At 43.0% G+C, this 21436-nt stretch overlaps 3 protein-coding genes across 7 annotated transcripts; 1 reads left to right on the top strand and 2 right to left on the bottom strand.

Moving 5' to 3' along the window:
* Positions 1 to 1063: 1063 nt before the first annotated feature.
* On the bottom strand, positions 1064 to 8164 carry LOC125499671. Of its 2 annotated transcripts, none has more exons than XM_020853195.2 (4): positions 8062 to 8164; positions 2399 to 2607; positions 1706 to 1958; positions 1064 to 1389 (listed from the first exon to the last, which is right to left on the bottom strand). In XM_020853195.2, exons 2-4 carry the CDS (start codon positions 2575 to 2577, stop codon positions 1192 to 1194), a joined length of 630 nt encoding a protein of 209 aa, XP_020708854.2. In that variant the 5' UTR covers positions 2578 to 2607; positions 8062 to 8164; the 3' UTR covers positions 1064 to 1191. The 2 variants fall into 2 exon arrangements, with proteins under 2 accessions (XP_020708854.2, XP_048510901.1); XM_048654944.1 differs by lacking the exon at positions 8062 to 8164 and adding an exon at positions 3481 to 4085.
* Positions 8165 to 8934: 770 nt separating this feature from the next.
* Positions 8935 to 11193, bottom strand: LOC105687470. 4 transcript variants are annotated; one of them, XM_048654942.1, is made up of 5 exons: positions 10991 to 11193; positions 10353 to 10531; positions 9827 to 9920; positions 9641 to 9754; positions 8935 to 9567 (listed from the first exon to the last, which is right to left on the bottom strand). In XM_048654942.1, exons 2-5 carry the CDS (start codon positions 10520 to 10522, stop codon positions 9319 to 9321), a joined length of 627 nt encoding a protein of 208 aa, XP_048510899.1. In that variant the 5' UTR covers positions 10523 to 10531; positions 10991 to 11193; the 3' UTR covers positions 8935 to 9318. The 4 variants fall into 4 exon arrangements, with proteins under 4 accessions (XP_048510899.1, XP_012258554.2, XP_012258553.2 ...); XM_012403131.4 differs by adding an exon at positions 10631 to 10714 and having other exon boundaries at positions 9641 to 9920; positions 10816 to 11189; XM_012403130.4 differs by having other exon boundaries at positions 9641 to 9920; positions 10816 to 11188.
* Positions 11194 to 13110: 1917 nt separating this feature from the next.
* LOC105687437 lies at positions 13111 to 14614 on the top strand. Its single transcript, XM_012403093.2, has 2 exons — positions 13111 to 13271; positions 13348 to 14614. Exons 1-2 carry the CDS (start codon positions 13199 to 13201, stop codon positions 14502 to 14504), a joined length of 1230 nt encoding a protein of 409 aa, XP_012258516.2. The 5' UTR covers positions 13111 to 13198; the 3' UTR covers positions 14505 to 14614.
* The last annotated feature ends 6822 nt before the right edge of the window (positions 14615 to 21436 follow it).

The following is a 21436-nucleotide window of genomic DNA, read 5'->3' as shown; positions in this document are numbered from 1 at the left end:
CATGGACGAATCTTTTCAAAGTTGTATTTCTTAATACCGAAAGAATGAAGCTATTGTTTCGTTTTTTTACCGAAACTCTTCTCTCGAACAAACTGCACGTGTCATTCTGGACATCGAATCGAAATTGTTTGAAACGTCAAAAACGAAATGAAAACTTCGTTCCATTAGTTTTCGTATCCGCGAACAAAAAATTTCTCTTTTTGCCACCCTGTCTGTATTGAAATTGAATTGTAATTGGAGATTGTCACGAACTCGCAGTCCGCCGGCGGAATAATAACCGCTTCATGGGAAAAAGAACAGAGCACATTTTTCTATACGAAGGTCCCGTGGACCGTGAGATGTGGTATATACATTTTATATACATGTATATCGTGCATGTCATTGGTGTCGTGAAACATGTTACGCGAAAATGTTCGTTATTATCATAATTCCAATTATTGCTAACACTATTTGCCGACATTGTTTATTCGTTACGTTTCATCACGGCATGGTTATCATATAATTATTATCATTATTATTAAAGATATTGTTAAATATTTGTTGACTATTATGTTAGAAATAAAACCAAATCGCAATGAAAAATCAAACTCTACCAATATAATTGTTGATATGCGTGCGCGTAGTGATTTATTAACCCAGTCCCGATTCAACCCTCCACTGACCGATTCCGCATTCGTACGGAACGAAGTTTCTGCCTACTTACCTTAAGAAAATTAATTCGTCGACTGGAAGATACGCGAGACTTGGGACAAGACGATATAGATTTGTCATTTCCCTTCGGCAGCGAATCGCACTACAATTATGCCGAGAAATTTACAATAAGGATGATGTTATTGAGGATGGGAAGTAAAAACGTCCAAGGTCCATTTATAAACGGAGGAGACGGTGAAAAGTTTGCGGATATACGATACGCCTCGCTGTTTTCGTTGTACGTAATTGATTGAACCGTAGAACACTCGAAATTCGAGCGTAAAACGTGCACTTGATTCGGGGCTTCTATTTCAGAAGTAACTCGTACTTTTGTTATAAAATTTAAATCCTCGAAAGCGAAGGAAGCTGGTGATTCTCGATTTGTTTTTTTCTTTTTTTTGTGTATTTACTCTATTCCGATGACATAAATATTACAAAATATTTTATTTTATTTGTCGATTCCGAGGGTGACCGAAACATGGAAAAGTACATGTACCTGCACTACGCTCCTCTGAGGTGAACGGGATAAGAAGGTCTGGGATTCGGCGGTACCCAGACTTCGTCCAATTCGGTATCGAGTTCGTCAAGGTTGGTCGATATCTGCGGTTGAAGAACTTGGCGAGATTCAGTTGCGTTCGCTTTCACGTCGTCCACCCGGGATATTCGGATATTCAGTTTGGGTTTCAATCCTCTGATTACCTGTAAAACAGTCGGTATAACGTTCTCTTTTATTCGATCGATTTCGTCACCCAGAAACGACTCCTGTTTTCATTAATCCCAAGACGTTGGCGCTCGTGTAATATTAGCGCACACACGGAGGTATGTAAAGTTGAAAATGAACTTTGGACAACTTATTACTCAAACATAAGCGTACTTGCAAAATTTTCCAAATGAACAAACTTTACAGCGTATAAACTTAATGAGCGTCAGAGACAAGTATAAAAACAAAATTAAAGAAGAAAAAGCAACTTGGATCCGTTAGAATTGAGTTTCAGGTAAATTTATTTAAGGGTACCTTTATTCGTACTTTCTTCTTTCCCGTTCGTATTACTCTGTCCTGTTCATCTCCATATTCTTCTTCTAGGTAATCGTCGTATTCCGGTTCATCGTAGACCTCACCTTTGTTGTAACCCCTTTTGTCGTAAATATGTTGATTATATTTCCCCGATAATTCGCCATGACGTCTCGGCAATTCGATTTCGATCGTGTAAGGATGTTCGTCGGACGCGTAGTCTATGCCATTTTCGTAATGTGCGATAGGACGATGTCTGTACGGTAAAGAAAAAGCTCTCGTTATAATTGAACTTCTTTGATACACCGCCGTCATTTTTCATACTCTCCTCAAACACGCTCCGCTCGGTAAACTCAATCAAAGCGAGTAATGAAAATCTTTACGGGAAATCAATTGGTGGAGCTATAAATTAAAACCGATGACAATTGCGGTTTTAACGCCCCCGTTATTATTTCAGCGCAATTTTTCGCTCTACAAATGGCGAAAGTTGACCATAAAAATTAAAGATCAGAGCCGATAAACCGCGAAGAAACGGTCGGACAAAAAAAAACCAATTCGTGATAATTAAATTAATGAAACTCCTGGACTTTCTCCGCTGCAGCAGGACAATATGCGGATTTCGATCGTTCTTCGCTCAAAAATAATAATTCCGTACGTGTGTGACGTACAACAGTAGCATGTTCATCATCGTCTCACCTGGGATATTTTGGCTTGTAACGGGGATAATGTCGCGTCGGCGGTCTCCTGTGATGCGGATGCCACTTGGGTCTGGGACCAGGTCGCCATCGTGGTTTATGGGGATATCTCGGGCGATAATGTTTGTACGGTCTGATCGATTTGTACGCTTCTAACATCGTGATAATTTCACCGAGCATCACGAAAAGGAACAAGAATACCAGCGAGTACTGCAAACATTCAGAGAAAACACGAAACACATGAATAAAAATTCAGACACACGGTTCGAAAGTCGCACGAATCTGCGTCACAAAGTGTCACGGGGGATCGAAAAAAAGAAAAAAAAAAAACACGACAACGAAAAATAGGTGTGCTTTCGAAATTGTTGACGACGTCGGATGATTTGTTGTAATAATTTTCCAACTCCGTACTCTATTTCTTAATAACTGATTTGCCGACCTTTGAAACGCGGAGATTCCGGTGCATGTAACGCTGTAAAGGTACGGCTCGTAAATTTCAGTTAGTGTGCTCGCAAGTTGTAAGTAAATTTAGGAAGGAAGGTTACATGCATGTGTACGTATACGCGCGAGTAGATATTTTTCTGAATTATAAGTTGAAAAAAATGAGAGGAGAGAAAAAAGAAGAAGAAATAGAATAAATCAAGTAATAAAAATTTGCTGTAGCGGCGTTTCAATTTTCTAGCCAACTACAATACATCTTCATAAATAAAACTAATTGTAAGTAGGTCACTGAGAATGTGATACGGTATATAATATATTTCACATCTGTTGCTGGCTAGTAGTGCACGCGGTGTTGGTTTATATCACATCCATCTTTTCCACCACCACTACTTGCACCACTACTGTTACTACATTAATTCACTACAGCTACTGCACAGCATCTTCTCATTGTCGGAGGAAGAGCCATAAAAATCCAATGATCAAATACACGCACATCGCGTCGTCAGGTGAAATATAATTTTTTTCTTATACCTAAAGAATTAGGGGAGGCTTTCGGTGAGTTGAAGATCTTCGAAATATTTTTTGAGAGCATAACAACATCAATGTTCTAATTTAATTAAAACGAATCGAATCTTTACTCACAGACACATTCATCTTTGAAGTATCGAACTCTTTTTATTTAATCCTATTGGGAAAAACCTACGGTGAGGATATCACGCCGTTATATATTTTCTCGACGTCGAAAAATGTAAGGTTCTTCTTTCCTCATCGTAACCGTGACGATATTTTATATTTTCTCATATACGAGTATTCAAACTTCATTTACATTTTGAATTAAATTGCGCGCACGAGAATTAGTCGTACATATGAATCCAAATATTGTAACTAGAATTTTTCACTTATTCATGAGTTTTCACTCGTCCGGTACAAGGTTTATAGTACCGTACCATTTACCGTCTATTTATTTTTTTCCCGTTAATTATTCACGAAAAAAAAGGTCAATTTGAAAGAGAAAAAGGAAAATCGCGTCGGTATTTGATTCTTTTTTTTTCTGGGTTTGGCTGTTTTCTTTTTTAATCAATTAATTTGATTTGACCACCCGCACTATTTAAGCTCACGTTTAAATTATCTTTTCAAACAGGATATTGTTTCCGGATATCCCCTTGATCCTCGATTCAAGGTCTTTCGTAAAACAATCGCGGACCACCTGCGGGTGACCGGTGAAGATTATAATGATGGTCCATGACTTAGAAAGGCTTTCTTTATACCGTTCCCCACCACGTCCCAAGCTTTACCCCGACCATTTCAACGGCACTTTATACAGGTATGTATAGATATGAATATTCTTTTCAGCCATGGCTAATAATGAGACGGTATAGAACATAGGAAAATAATGAATAGGTACCTGCCCATGTCTCGACTTATGCCTGTTATAACTTTCTACTATTATTTTCAAACATAAATCAATGACATATCCAGAGGGGAAAATTAATGCGTCGTTAGAATCGCCGACGAATTGATATTTTAACGATATCATGTACTTCCGGTACGCGTGAATGACGTCGATGGTTAATTGGATTTTTGATCTGAGAAAAGAATCGAACAACGGATCCGATGAACCCGGTAGACTTTATGTGGATCAAATGTAAAACTATCGAGCGAAATTTGACGTAGCGTGAGGTATAGTATGCGACTTCTTACGTGATCCGATGATCCGCTTGATATTACTTCCGTAAATCTAACGACGGACCAGTTTTTGCGACAACGTGATTAGCGGTCAAGTTTTATAGCATCATGTTGCCCGAATTCATAAGGAGATCAAACGATGATTTTACCAAAAAAAAAGTCACTCTGTCATTCTTATTTCTAGCGTTCGTGTTTATTCTACCGTATAAAGGATATACTTGAGCAGAACATTTATGGGGAAAGCTAATAGTTCGTTCTAAATTTCGTTTGTTTTATGTTTGCCAAGATACCGTTAGTCAGCGTTAATATCCGCTGTGTAATAAGTACGCTTGTCCGTTGGTTTTTCGAGTTTTGTATTTTCAGCGGTCGACTGAGAAATGGAACAAAAAAAGATAATGAAACAGCAATTCTCGTTTGAACCGAGAATAACCTTTCGACATGATCGCGTATACAGATCGCTTTGATTCAGAAATATATTGATAAGAATAACTGATAATGGCATCGCCGGTAATCGAGTATCGACCTACATCGCGAAGGTTCTCTGTACCTTTGTGCTTTCGTGACTGGTGGAAATTGTACCGCTATATCCTCGATCCCTCCACGAAGGTTTTCTCCGTAGTAGGTGCAGCACCGAAATAAACGCATTGTTATGGAAATGGACGACCTTGCGCGATTTCTTACTACTACCCCTGAAATAATTCGCCCTATGCAGGTGACATCTTGACATCCGCAAGCGCTTCCGATCCGACAACTGATAGATCGGAACAAATTTCGATCGATTGAGACAAATAATTTCGCTGAGTGAATGTGTTGGATTTTTTTAAATGGTAATCGATAAGGAGCTTCTGATCAGGACAAGTGACACGGTTTTTGAGATCGTTTTGCAGTTTTGCTGTGCTGAAAATATTTTGCTTGTTTCAACGGAATATTTTTAAGAGTAGGCAAGCCCTATTTCGTATCAGCAGATGTCGACGTATTTGATATCCAGCGCCTGCTTTCGTCTTTATTGTTTTTATGATTTTCTCCCGATACGAAGACTGGATCTAATAACAATCGGATTCTGATGGGCGGTGAGAAATGTCATCGGCGGTTTACCGCAGGATATTATAGGTAGTGGTTTTATAAAATAACATCATAAATGTTACGGAAAAAGGATATAACATGAAGTTATCGCTACGTAATCTGTTGCGTAATTTCTGTCACCCACCCAGCCACGACGCAATTTAATCGGATAGCCCTTTCGGATCGATATTAAATTCGTCTCTACGAGATAAAGATGATCATGAAGTGACGGAATATTATCCAATTTGTGGCGGATTAAAATTGAGAATTGAGTTTCCCTGTAAATAGGTACATCAAGCCAGAAGTGAGGAATTGTGAAATTCTCGGTGACATTTTATAGCATTTAGTTCTTTAAACGAAGAAACACTAATTACATCCTGACATTGTACAATCGGAGGTATGTAAATCGTAACCTTTCCCACAGCCGTTAAGACGTTCAAATTAAGGAACCGTGTTTTCTCGTCGCGTGCGGTATAATAAGTGGAGGGTATTATACGAGGTAGTTCAAGGTATTTCTAACGTGCTCGCTTATATGGCCAGAAACGTGTTGGGAATGAGACACGAAGGAGAAGAAAAAAAATCGCATTTCATTGAAAATAGAAGAAATCATCGGAAATATGAAAAATAACTAAGACACGTCGAACATACCTTGAATTCTATATCGAAAAAATATTTCCAAACATTTCTGCTCTATTGTGCGGACGTCGCGGGGGTTTCTTATCCCTCGGTTTGACCGGAGGAGAAATTGATGGACTTGTAAGATCGAATTCTGACAGCCGGACGTCCGCAACTTTTGCCGTCGAAGATTATACGATAGTGATTTCTCAGCCCACCTATACACAGCGTGTCGAAAATATGTACGTTATATTTATTTTATAAAGCTGTTGATTCTGGGTCACAATATGCTCAATAGAAATCGATACTTGACGAATTTGATATTAACTGACGAATGACCCGGTTAAATATTCTTCATGAATGCGTGAATCGATCGTTGTATTATCAGTCACAGCTGCAAATCGAAGAATCGTGATTTTTCTCCCGAAATAATAATTTTTCAAAAACTAAAGCCCCAAAATTTTCTAGATTTGAGAGATCAAAAATTAACATTCTTTAAAAGTATTATGCATATGATTCTTTAATATATTTTGAACTCGGAAATTCGAATCAGCAAATGAAATTGATCTATCAACAAAATTAAAAAAGTTATCGCCAATTTTTCACTTTTCGGAGCAGAAAAATAGAGATATCTCGATGGGAAAAATTCGTAGCTCAAGTCGCCTTGTGGATTCAGATTCCTGAGGTTGAAATACAGACGGGCGCGCGGTTTGTTGTGGGGCGTCACCTCTGCTCAGCCCCGAAGGTGACTTATCACAACAAACCGCGCGACCGTGACTACCTGACTCCAGCAATGCTCGGGTTTGCTGGTGAATTGAGAAACTCGAATATTTCGACCCATGCATGGATTGCGATAATTCAAAGTGGGTCTACGACTAAAACCAATCGTTATGTCTTTTAATTTTTATGCGCCCAACAGCGAATAATTGATGATTACTTAATCGATTGCACTAGTGAATGATTTTAGCTATCAGATTTAAATTCCTGAGCTGATTATACGGGAGATTACCCTTGAAAGCAAAAAAAAAAATTCGATTTTCGAGCCGAAAATAAATCATGGTTTCAATTGGGTTTAATATGCTTTTCTGGCGTATTTTGACCTCAGGAATCCGAATCTGGAAGAAAAATTGATCCATCTCTAAAATTGACCGAGTTATCGCCAATTTTCAGCTTTTCAGGGTCAAAAATAAAAAATTGATTTTTTGATCTATTTTAATATAATTTGAGCTTAGGAATCCGAATCCGGAAGAAAAATGGATCTATCTTCAAAAATGACCGAGTTATCCCCATTTTTTCGCGATTTTTCGCGATTTTTGGTACAAATTTGAGGATATTTCGAAGGGAAAAAATCGTAGCTCAATTTGGCTTTCGGATTCGTGTTCCTGAGGTCAAAATACTTAAGAAAAGTGCCATACGATCAATTTTAAAAAATAAAAATTTTTGGTCAAAATTTGAGATTTTTCCAAGGGGTACCCCTTACGATTTTTTCAAATTTTGGCCAAAAATTTTTATTTTTCAAAATTGATCGTATGGCACTTATCTTATGTATTTCGACCTCAGGAACACGAATCCGTTGTCCAAATTGAGCTACGATTTTTTCCCTTCGAGATATCCTCAAATTTATGCCAAAAAGTGCGAAAAAATGGGAATAACTCGGTCATTTTTGCAGATGGATCAATTTTTCTTCCAGATTCGGATTCCTGAGGTCAAAATACGTCAGAAAAGTGTAATACGATCAATTTTCAGACTACTTTACTTTTGGCCCAAAAATCGATTTTTTTTATCGGGCTTTAGATGCTATTCTCATGTATTTCGAGCCCAGGAATCCGAATCCGCAAAATGAATAGAGTCCTTACCTACCAAAATCTAGGTCGGAAAATATTCAGGGTTATTTGCTCGATCGAAATCTCGTGCATCGACACTGTGCTCCGTTACAGCTTACGATTCTCTGATACCCGAGCTCTTCTCCGTCTCTCACGGGTTGCTAGAGACTGTGACGTGGTCATTTATTCGTTCAATGGATTGAATAAAGTGCTCTTCACCCGAAACCATATTATTCTTCACTCGCCTTGTAGCTAAACACAATGATTATCTAAAAGCGTAATATACCTCTAATATGGGGATCCAGTGATGAGTTAACGACGTATGTAAGCAACCCGCAAGTCGCGACAACGGCAAGGACCTCGTGGCTACTCGTACGAAACGAACTTACGACGTTAGGTATATAATCATTTGGAGATCTCACGCAAACTGGGCCGCCGTTAGATATACCACGGGTATACCTAAGCGTGTAAAAAAAATAGCAGCTCTAAATGCTGACCGCTAAAGAGAAAACTACCGCGCGTGTCCAAATGAGCCGAGTTACCTCTGTCTGCCTACTGGGTTTTCACTCACAATCGGTTTTATTTATTATATTATGCATAGACTCGTATCTTACAGATACCCATACCAACGAACTCGCGTCGCAAGTTCTTTACCACTATTTTATTTCGGCCGATCCGCTGCGTTTCGATTCGCTTCGCGTATTTTATGTACCTTCACGTATAGGCTCTTCGATTGTTCTTCGAACAGACGAGCGTGGAAATCCACTTTCTTTCGGTATCGATCATGGGAGGTAGACTTTCGTTTCGGAAAGTGATATGAATCCCGGAAATCTATTTTCACTTACCATCAACCATATGATACAGGCATTATATTATCATAATTAAAAACACCTCAAACCCCGCTGTAAAATATATGCAATATTATATTTGTTTTTATTGAGGTACAAATTACTGCTCCACAAAGTTGTTATTCAAAAATTGAGAGCAATTTTTTCAGACTACTGTTGGAAAAAAAAAGAAATACATAAAATCCGAATACTGAACGTACATACGTATTAAATGGTTCGATCGAATCGCGTTTGCGAAACGAAGTAGATTTTTCTGTACAAAATTTCAAGTACAAGCCGAGCTACTCTCAACAGAGTCGATTATTTAAAAATCTGTTTTGGCCCTCGTTTCACAGCGGTATCGTGAGACAAATATATTTTTCTTCTGTACAACGTCTTCGTCATGGGTAAAATATTTACACTCGATAACCACGAGCTGAAATTTCATCTACGTACATTTTTTGTTATCAGGATTTTCCGGGTTTCCCTTGCTCGATGCAATTTGTCGGTTTAATTTCCAGCCACCAATTGTCGGGGTAGTGATACTTCTGGAGTTCGATACCTTCCCTCGGTACCGGCAAACTGTGACTACCGAATTTCTTCATCGGCAAAGGGGATATCGCGAGCTGAGGTGGAAAACATTGCAAACTTGGCGAAAGTTCGCAATCGGGTGGAAGCACTCGACGAGTCCATCCGACTCGTCTGACCATCTGAGTCTGTTGGAAGCAAAATTGGACGTCAATTGAGATGAGATTTCTGGCAAGGGTGGCGTGAATCGGTTATTATTACCGTGAGGTCCTCCTCAAAAACGACTATTTCAACTTTCGGTGCATCCTCGCCGACTTCTTGTTCCTGAACTCGATAGATACCGGCGGCGTGCATGTAAGTTGCGGCGAGTCCAGCCTGTCGAAATGCCTTTGAAATAAGAGCGTCGTCTCTCAAGTTGTCGACCAGGCAAAATTCAACTTTACGAACCCAAGGCAAAGCTCGTCCTATACGAGCCTGTCCCCAGAGCCCACCGAAGCATAGAAAGTGAACGATCCCAAGTTTCGCTAACACTAAATGCACCCTGTCGGGAAAATAAGATATTGTTTCATTACTCGTCGTGCTACATTGCGTGCAATTACATCGATTGTATAGAACATTAATGGGAGCGCGGAGTAACGAGAACGAAATAACGCCCCACCGAGTCCCTTTTTTTAATTCATGCGCTCAATTTCAACCAATTCACCGAAACGCTGAAGAACGAATTTTCCCAGTGGGAGATACTACGCTGTGAGCTCTATAGACGAAGAGTAGAAGATATAAATAAACGAACCAACTGCCACTTCAAATTTCCTGTATAATAATCTGAGAATTTGGAGCAACAGCTGGCATTGTTATCTTCGACGCACGCGTCTTATCGCTTTGATAAGGACTGTTTTTAAAGAAAACTTGATTTTTTTAAAACTGACAAAGAACGAAAGGCTCATGCAACGTATGTACATTCGTACGCATATACCTGTTTGAGAGGTCATGTAATTTTTCGGTGAACTCTTCCGGCACCGCGCATGATTCTCGCCGTTCCATTTGCCCGTCAAGAGTCAACCAGAACAGAACGCTGACCAAAAAAAGTGCGACGAGTGCCCGTAAAGGAGTTATGCGGAACCTCCTGCGGGACCAAAACCCCATCTCAGTGACCTTGAATAACAAAATTATCACATTTTCACACACGCTTATACTGATTACTGCCAATTATCACATCCGATAAGAATTCCGATGATCCTAACGGTTACCCACTTTCGAAATATTTCCCTTCCTATATACGAGTCGAGCGAAAGGAAAATAATTGCGTCGATTAAACCCTATCGCAGAAAGATCGATCTAAAAATTGATACAGATAATAAAGTGGGCGTTTCATTCGGCGCAGCGGAATGAATGACCTCTGCGGAAACATTTAATAGATTTTAAACAAACGACTTTACCCAGAATATTTAAATTCTCTTCGGACGTTTAACTCCGACGTCTGACGCCCGCATGACTCCGTTAAACCGTGTATATCTCATAACGGTTACGGCAGTGAGTCGGGAATCAATAAATTCGAAATACAAGCACAAATATCACACTCGGTCTTTAACATTTTCAAATATACTTCCGTACTTTTATGAATCACGTGAAAACTTCCCGCAGAGGAATATTACGAGGCGTTTGCGACCCGCTCATCACTACGCCCAGCGGTCAAATTCCTCCGCTATTCTCAACGGCGACCATCTTTGAGCCTTGAACTTATCCAGCTCGGTGGGCTACGAGGCTCGATGGCCTCGGAGACGAGCTAGTTGGGCTCGATGTCTGTCGTCACCATGTGGTTGAATTTTACGCAGGCGCATTGCAGGGCGACCGTCAGGGCCGTAATTCCGAGCCGTTCGAATGAGAACGTAGTTTCCCACAGGTGAAGTTCACCGGTCCGTTGCCACGAGTCCCGTCATCGCCGAGAGCTGCCGAGTCCAAACTCAACGCTGAGTAATGAGACGTGAATGCGATCGACGATGTCAATTTTGTGCAGGTCTACAATGGCACGACAAACGTATCCTCGCACAGATTCCGTAGATTCTCTAAATTGCAGCAATGAGTGGATCTACTTCGATCTAATTCACCCGGACATCGGGATGAGCGTCGTAAGACCGTTGCGAAAATCTAGCACGAGTTAACGCATCGCCATTCATCGGAAAGAACATTACGTTGATTTAAGATCCCCTTCGCTACTTGGAGAAAAATTAAAACTTAATGTTCAATGGATATTAATTATGATTCTATTGATCTCAACCAAAAGTCGCTAGTCCTAAGATTCATGGATATGACACGCCTCTCATTCCCAGATCAAACTGCATTCATTGAAATTAAGCACAGGAATTTTTCTCGCCATAAAATTCCGCGGTGTTAATCTCGCCCGATAATCTCTCACAATGACTCGAGATTCGAACAATACATATTGAAATTAAAAATAGTGAGCGAATTGAGCCATGCGACGTTAGCATGAAATCTACGCATGAGAATCATACCGTCGGCTCACTTTTATTGGAGCGATACTACGAGCGGCCAATAAATTTTACGGTAATCTACATTGTCAAAGCGTCATCAAATATTTTCGTTTATATTTTTGGGAGTGTACGTAAAAGCGACCAATCGAGACAAGAATCTACAAAAGTTATCATCCAGTCCTACGTGACTGCAAATATCGATTCACGTTCCACAGGCTTTTTGAAAATCAGCAGCACGTGTAAAGCTGGCATTGTATCGTAGAGGCACACGTGTGTTATTTATGCTCAGGATTAAGATATTACCAAGATTATTCGCAAAGAGTAGGGAAAAATTGCGGTCTGCGAAAACTCGATTAATTTCTCACCAGGGGACGACGAGTATTGTTATGCAAAACGAGTCAAGATGAACGCTCCAAATAATTAACGATCAATCAACCCCGCATCGAATAGAACTGCATTTTGTCCCTTTTGTTTCGCACGAGCGTGCGGCACTATAATTGGAGTATATTATACGATATATGAACAATTGGAATGTCGTCAATGCTGAATTGATTAGGAATAAAAATCAGATGATTCTACAAAATATATACAATTAGTTTCCAATTGTCCGATGAATGCGATAGGTGAGAATGGAATATCTCACGTATTCGAAGGTCTCGGTAGTGCAAATCATCGCAGCTTGTTAATTGAGAATTTTATCATTGTCGGATCCGGTTTGCGACACGTGCTGACGAGAAGATTCAATTCTCACATATTGATTGCTGTTAATCGATTTTTGTTATCCGCCGTGATTTAAATCTACCGAATTGATTGTACAAAATCAGGATGGATAGTAACTTTCATCTCTCAGCTCATGCACGCTGAGAAAAGACAATTCGCGAATTATACGTATGCCGGAACGAAGAGTGGGAAGGAAATATTCTGGGCATAGATGACGGGCGAGAATCAGCTTATCAACTCGAATACGGTCAAAACAAATTGATCGGATCGGCGGTGTAGATTCGACGGCCCTTTTTGGATCATCGGAAATTCGGACGAACGGTATGTAATTTTTACGATGACTTTCAAACGTTGCGAGAAGGATAATATGATGGCGACAGCTCACGTGCGAAGCATGATATTATTGGTATAATTATGCTCGGGCATTCATAAATCATCTGCCTAGTTTATGATTTGCCGATATAGATTACGAAACCGTGATTGACGTATCGCGTTATCTCACTAATCATCGAAAGGTATAAAATGGCTGAGATACTCGTTGCGGGAGAACACCTTCGCTCAGAGTCTGCCATTGCGGCAGCTTTCTATCACCTTCTATCGAACGCCAACGATGACCTTCCGATTAATCGTCTTTGTTGCACTTGCAATTGCGTCCAGTGCACATGCCTTGCCGACTCGATCCGGTAAGTTAGATCGACTTATTCTTCATCCACGTCGGAGCGAATCATGCCACCCGAAAATTTATCATTCCGCTTTCAGCCTCGTCGGGATGCTCCGTTTCCATAAACGAAGACTTGAACGAGCCACAGCCACTGGTGCTCGTCGCGAAAAACTTGGGAGTTGGCTATCGTTGGCCCGTGGACACCACTGGTACTCTAAAGTTCGCCGCCAACGAAGAATTCCGTTTGGTATGCAGCGGAAACGGTAACTACCTGATGGATGTCGGCGATAATAAAATTCAGGATATCGCGGCTTACTGCGTAAGCGACAAAACCTTCCTCGTGAACTCCGTCGAATACGAGTTCGCTGACTTGGTGTGTAAAAAGACGGTCCCCAGTGTGGTACGAAAAACCGGGAAAACTTGTCTGAATTCTTACACCCAGTTAGAGATCGGTTTCGACCTTGGCAAGGATTTCCTCGGGACCATGGACGTATGCAGAGATCAGAATACCTTCGTCACTTACTACGTCAAGGTGAACTTGCCCAAATCTATCGGCGGCTTCCAATCGGGCTATCCGCGTCCTTCGTGGTCGCAGAGTGACTTTTGGGGACCTTACGCCATCGGTGATCTATACTACAGGCCGGTCCAGAAATCCACCATGTCTTTAATTTTGAAATCTGAAGACCTCGGTCAAACTTACATCAGCAGTACGACGAACTACTACTTTGCTAGGGGTCATCTGGCTCCGAAGGCGGATTTCGTTTACGGTTCGGCGCAACGTTCGACTTTTTGGTACATCAACGCGGCTCCACAGTGGCAAACATTCAACGCAGGTAATTGGATGTTCCTGGAATCGGACGTGAGGAAATACGCGAGCAGTTCGCAGCTTGATCTCGAGATTTTCACGGGCGTTCACGGTATCGCGACTCTACCCGATGAGAAGAGTATCAGGAGAGAGCTATACTTTTACGCCACCGGAAAAGAAAGGGCCCTGCCGATTCCGAAGTTCTTCTGGAAGATCGTCTACGACCCCATCAGTCGAAAGGGGACCGCGTTCGTGGGAGTGAACGACGTTTACGTTACCGAGCTTACTGACGATCGGTTCATCTGCGAAGACGTCAGCGGAAAAATTCCATGGCTCTCCTGGCAGCCCGCAAGCATTCGAAAGGGAATTTCTTACGCGTGCGCCATTGACGATCTCCGAAAAGTGGTTCCAACTTTACCAAAACTCGACGTCGCCGGTATATTGAGTTAGGTGTACCGAGCTTCGACAAATCTATGAAATCACACCAAATATTATTACGAAACATGTACTCAAAATACTCAAGCGGTTGATCGAACGACCAAAAAATATTTATGCATCTTTACGTAGAAAAAATTCTTTCGACAGACCTCGAAAGCTTTTAAATGAATTTCAGAACCTGCTAGGAAAAAGGATCGTTCCCTAGTTTTTTCAACGCTGTTAACGGCAGCCAAAAGTATAGATTCGAACGAATCGAGCTTGAATGTGCTTGCGAAGCTGCAGTATCGACTCGGAAAGCTCGAACAGTTATCCGCAGTAGAGTGACGTCGGTCACAGGAATCTTTGCTCGGGCGTAGTTGGAAACGTACGACTCGCTACCCAGTGCACGGTATCCGTACGGCAGCTACGGTCAATACGAAATACCGCTCGACGTCTCCGGACTTTCCTTTTTTACCGTTCCGAATACTCGCAGCAATTGGCTCCCTCTCGAACGGAATTTCATCCCCGTAAATAGTGACCGACCAACTCTCCCCCGTGGAGATCTAAACGATGACGATTATTAGAAGACTCCGTTTATTTGGCGAGTCTGATTCGACGCGACGAGATATTCGTTTGCTTTGTCCGAAATTGCTCTTCATAATCTTGGACGATGTAACGAATGAGAAAAAAAAAAATATGATTCGAAATTAGATGAAGAAATGACTGAAAAATGATTTGCTAGGCAAACACGCGTTCGGAATCTTGGGAAATTCTTGGCGATGAAACTGGAGACAAATGTTGAGGATTTTTCAGGACTGCAGTTCCGATAGTATAGCGGTTAAAGTCTGAGGCGGGCGGGTCCGCAAATTCGTCAACACAACCCTTCGGTTTAAAAATAAGACGTGCTCAAGCTCCGAAGGGAGACGTTCGTGGTTGAATATTGCTGTGGTATTGGCATTTGTGCTCATTAGGGTAATTGAGAGGGCTACGGCGGTAACTCATTCAGCGGGGTGTCTCTGCTTCTCAAGGCTCGGAGAAAAACTAAATAGACCGCGGAAGGGAAGTTGGCATACTACGTTCAAGATGACACGTCTTCGCTGCCGAAGGGTGTTCGGAAACAAACTGTGAAGGAAAAAAAAAAATCCTCGCGGCTGTATCTAAATAAAGTCAAGTCGCAGCTCGATCGCGACGTGGACTGGAAAGCTTTCGGAATCGGCTGCTGGAAAGCTCGTCGAATATCGTTCGCAATTTCGTTAATACGTGAACTATTCGACCCGCGGAATCGACGAATGACCCTTTATCGCGTATAGGTATAATGCGGTGAAACGGATATGCGGCTAAGATGAGTTCTCGAAAACGGCATAACTCAAGTTCCGCCGCATAGGCGTTGACAAGAAAGTCGAGCGGTACTCGAGTTACGCCAGTTTTACCAAATTCCGGAATTATCTCCCCACGAAACTCGGTAATCTGCGGGGGCTGTTTCCAATTTCAGCGCCCCGTCGAAACGCGGTCCCCGCAAATAGAACCGATTTTTACCACTCGAATGAACTTATTCATCGTTTATGCGATATCGTAGAGGGTCGAGAACCCGGAGTTTTTTTTGTTGCGCTACAATTACGGCCTACTCCTCGAAAGCGGAACGATCTAGGAAATTGGTCATCCAAACCACAGAAGAACCAAGGTATGAGGAATGCGGTAATTTTACGTAACTGCGATGATTTCAAAAATTCGCACATTTTTCACGGATTACGTCCTCCTGGATTTCACAGCATTCGATGTGGGTATACGTTTACGATTGACGAGTCGGACTATGGGATGAGAAAAAGATTTCTCAATAATTGATCGTTCGATATGCCGCACGAAGATCGTACGTAAGTAATGGCTGGGTATACCGAGATTCTTGTGATCCTCGCGACGCGCGGCTATCGCGACTTGATTTTCTCGGTAATCAAGCGTGTTCTCTAATAGCATGATAAATTATTTTTCGCGCACTACGGTAATGAACTGCAACAATTTCCCATACACTTCGCAAGTTCTTTGAATAAACGCCGACTGCGCAGATATCGCCGCATCGCTTTAACTTTATCGTCAATTTCTACAGTAGAAAGCTTGGTAATTGTCGCTGGAAATAATGCGTTCGCTGCTTCGGGATGCTGGAGAACGTGATGCAGGAACTATAATAAGCATAAATAGGTACGCAACTGTCCCGCGCGCCGTACACCTATTCCATACGTACGTACGTACACCGGATTTCAAATGACAGCGAGATGGACGCTGCAACAGTCCTCGAAGATACACAAAGCCTTTTTGTTCTTCGAGCTGATTAGACAAAGCCGCTTGGACGCTGAGAATTTATACGAGCTCTCCTCGAGATATTCGTCGTCCTTGAATCCCGTCACGAGGGGTACCTCGCCATTAATCATTGTACCAACGTTTCAACATTTGGAGTTCTCCGTTGCTCCTATCTCAAATTCGAGATGTACAATTATTCACCTCCGTTTCACGTCTCGATGAGCTAATATTTGAACCAAGAGTCGTAAGGGATGGAAAACGCGAAGAAAAAGAGGCAAAAAATGGCGCATAAAAACTATTATCGGCATCGGGATCCTCGACGACATTGTTCTCACGTAGAAACCGATCGTCGCGGTCGTAAAATGGGAGATTCGTTTTAATGTGAGATAAATGAAGAAAACTCGAAGCGCAGCGTGCGGTCCGAAGGGGCGTCTACCATATAACGCGTCGCCGCGTCGTGATTCACTTGGTCAACTCACCGCATGAAAGTTTCCGTCATTTTACGACCTATAAAACCTTCGCTTTCCAAAGTTTTCGAACTGTATTGTATCCCTTGGCAACGGTACCAAGTCACACAATGTCACCGCGCGCCCGGCACCCGGAACGGGTATAAAATTGGTCCAAAGGCTTTTCATCCCTCAGCGATAATGCCGTAGCGTGCACTCCTTTATTTTTCCTTTTACGATCCATGAAGAAACAAAATTAAAAGAAGAAGAAACTATACGTTCTCCTTCCGCTGCGCTCTCCACAGCTGCAGGGGGCCCTAAAAATTCGATAGAAAAAAAAGAAAAAGAAAAAGAAAAAAAACAAATTGGTACAGGAGAATCGACTGTTAGGCGAACTTGCACTCGGAGTATTCGTGTATTTGTTAGATCGATATCTCGATGAGTTGATTTATAATTTCTCATTTTTTCCCCCGTTATCAGAATATCAAAGGATTTATTCGGTAGTTGGCGGAACGAAATCATGCAAGAAGACGCGCACGCGGACTCTCGTTTCGGTATTCGACGTCCTCTGAAAAAGGATACGTGTACATTTTTCTCTTCGCGGGTTCGTTCTTTTATTTTATTCATCTTCTCCTATCGGAAGTCTTGGCATAGTTTCTCGTCCCGCCCCGCGCAACCTGCGAGATGACTGCTAATAAATCGAGGGATGATCAACAAAAGGCGATTAATATCCCGTGCCGCATAAGCTGCGTATATTACAAGGTATATTTTCGGCCGGGCGACCGACAGACCGAGAGACCGACAAACCGAGAATCGGTAGCAATCGCATCGCCCGCATATAACATCGGTGGTAAGAAAAACGTTAAGATTGATCGCGCCGTGCGGAGAGCGACGGCGCGGAAGGGAGGCAGATTAGTGGCGGTTTATCAGTCAGCGGGCATCTGTAGCGTCAGCGAATCGAATCGGCGCGGTTCCGCTGCGCTTGTGCCCGGTCAAAACCGCGAAGGATACGACCGTGGAGTTTGGTCGGGAGGGTATACCGGTATACAGGCATCACGGCTCGAAGAATCGGCAGCGCGGAGCATCGACTCTTACCGCGGATCGGAGTATAAGTTTGAAACATCGAGTGGTGACGGACCGGTGCAGACGGGCGCGCGATGTGAATTTCAATGTGGAACGGCGAGCACCCGAGTGTGTTCCGCGGATTCCAACGAGGGGTAAAAACCCCCGGCGCATGTCCGTCCGAAAGATCCACAAAGGGCCCACAAAGGACCCGCCATTTCGCCATTTTTCGGCGCTATACACTCCCGATCGGCAACGGTGCAACAAATTTTATTTAGACAAAATTTACGCCCGTCGGAATCGCGCGATTCTTACTCGAGGACGTCGAATCGACTCGCTTGTCTAATTCGGGGAACATTTCAAAAAAGAAGGACGCACATTTGCACGCGTATAAATCAATCGGCGCAGCGGCGGAATTGCAATTCGGTCGGGAGATTTAATATATGAAGGATGCGAGCGTTTCGTTCAACGAACGTGTATCGCCCAACATCCGGAGCAATAAAATCTACTACTTCGGCGCGGGGAGGGTTTCGAGCGAGAACGCTGCGGGTATACGTATGCGGAGGGCTGTCTTCGCCGCTCGTCACGATTATCGTCTGCGGCCCAAATACGTCGAGTGCACACAGACGCAAGAAAGAACCGCGCAGCGTCGAACGAAGGATGATCGGCCTCGACAGAATCCGAGGCATCCGCAATTAGTTCCGGTCTGTACGATCGCGTGTATTTAAATAATTAGTAACGCACTTAACAATTAGTATAGATAATACGCCGATTCCTAGGAATATATAGGTAACTATTTCAAACGCTTGGAAATTTTACATCGAAATGCACATCAGCAGCTGTACGATACCGGAGGCGGCGGCAGGTCGTCCCTTTCATCTTTACCTACTGTGAGCTGGCATAGGGCGAAACACGTGAAACATCGCTACATCGGATGAAAATAATAAACTCGGTTCCATCGTATCGATGTGCAATGGAAAAACCTTCGAAAATAAAGCAAACAAATCGAATCGAACTTGTGTGAGCTTCCGTACGAACTGCTCAACCGGAAGCCTGAAATTATCTCTAATTTGTCTGTCTTCCGATCGTTCGGCGGATGACGACGATGATGATAATAAAATTGAGGTCTGAGACTGCGATACAACGTCTGTGAATTTGAATTCGGTCTTCCCATGGTGCACCGATTCGAGGGTGCACTTAAGCCGCACCAAAGTCGCGCTTAAGCATGCGCCTCAAAATTTGAGCAGCGCCAAGGAATTTCAGAGGCGCAGTCCGCCACTGTTTATGGTACATTTAACATCCGAGTCACATGCTTCTTTTACCTGCTTTACATAAACTCGTCGTACAGCGACACGCGGAGCTTTTAAGTCTTGGCGACGCTCTCGGTGTCAGATAGACGAACTGCCGCTGCAGCTGCTGCTGTTACGTTGCATTCTGAGGATACGCCGATACCCGAAGACAACCCCAAAGATCCCCGGTGACACCCTGAAACTAATCTTTTAGTTTTTTCTTCGCTTCTAAGGTCACTTCCGCGTGATCGGTGCACCTGCGTCCAGAAAAGCCGTTCAACGAGATGGATGAGACTGGAGAATAAAATTCAACAACCTTCGCTCTTCTCGAAGGAAAACGAACACCATTTTCTGGTTCCCAATTTTCCACTTGGAAAACGGAGTTCAGAGGGGGGAAAAAAATAATGAGGGGGGTTAAAATTACTAGCTACATTAGTCGAATGCGGGAAAGTACCCGGTCGGCTGGCAGAGCATCGACATGGCGTCCGAGCCATCAATCGATGCAATTTACAAGGTAATTGGTGAATGAATGCTATTTTACTCACGGTGTTCGTCGTCGACGGCTTCGTAGCCCGCGATTGTCGTTGTCTTCGCTTATCTCGTACAGGTATACGAGTGCGCTTCGTCAAAGCTGAATATACCGTGCGGTACACCGTAAGAACAGCTCCTGGCAAAATATCTCGAATAGGGAAAGTTGCGGCGCAACTTCGTAGCAGCTCCGGGTATTTTCATTGCTTCATTTTTTGCCATTCGGCAAATGTGTTCGCATATACGTAGCGTATACACGGGTACGTACGTACCGCGTGTACGCCACAGTCGGTGCTGTACGCGGTGGAGCTTGCGCTCGTACACCCCGAGCCATCTCTCACTCGGGACACCTAAATCAATTACCTACCTACCTGAATATCTCGTTGGAAACTGGACGTGCCGTACCGGTAACTCACTCGTAATTCTCATTCGAATCTTTTACCGGGATTTCTTGCCGTCCCTCATCTCGCGACGATATCGTCGCAGCGGCTGTTCGGGCTGCTGAAAACATTGGAAAAGAAAAAAAAAACGATTACAAATGATAGGCGGAAATCTTCTGTGCACCCAGTTTTGGCAAATTTCGGAAACTCTTGAAATTCCCGTTTTTTTCCACGAGCCACCAGATATGATTACTCGCCATTTTTTCCTCGAGGGTGAAAAATGTCTCTACGAATAATAAGCGTTGGCCTATCGCCCGCCTAGAACCGGAGTCGGAGGGAACATGGTTTAATATCCGCTTATGACGGGCTATGTTTCACTGTCCCCGTGTCCTAGCGTTCCCTCCGCCCCTCGCTGCCCGTCCCACTTTCCACCCCATCAACCCCCATAGTGCGTTTAATTTACGTGTTTTCGCGAGTTATTCGCCCCCTACCCTACAGTACCGCCGACCCTAAGATAGGGGGTTGCCATGGCGACGGCGAGCGTCGGGACGCCCAATTGCGGGGGCGTCACGTCGACGTCGCCGCTATACCTCCGCTATTGCAGCTCGGGGTATTCGGAGACCGGGGAGACGATAATAATTGACGAAAGAACACCGGGAGATATGAGGCAGAGCGAAACAGCGCTCGGAATACCGACCTCGAGTGAACGTTAACGACGTTGGGCATTATGAACAACAAACGATCCCATGCCGCGAACTCGATAATTGCGCTACCGAGAAACAATAATTTGTGGGACTTTTCTCTACCCGGTTACACCGCGCCGAGCTTACTTTGACCTTCGATTCCCTGAATCTTTGAACTTCGTCACGACTACTCCGCGTTTCTCTGCGATCATAAAGGTACGTGACACAATCGATCCATAAATTAATCGTGGAAAAACTAAAACTGAAGGGGAGAGATAAGAAAAA

This window comes from Athalia rosae, chromosome 4, assembly GCF_917208135.1.
Source record: "Athalia rosae chromosome 4, iyAthRosa1.1, whole genome shotgun sequence".
NCBI lineage: Eukaryota > Metazoa > Arthropoda > Insecta > Hymenoptera > Athaliidae > Athalia > Athalia rosae.
This window is presented reverse-complemented; position numbering and strand designations above follow the sequence as displayed.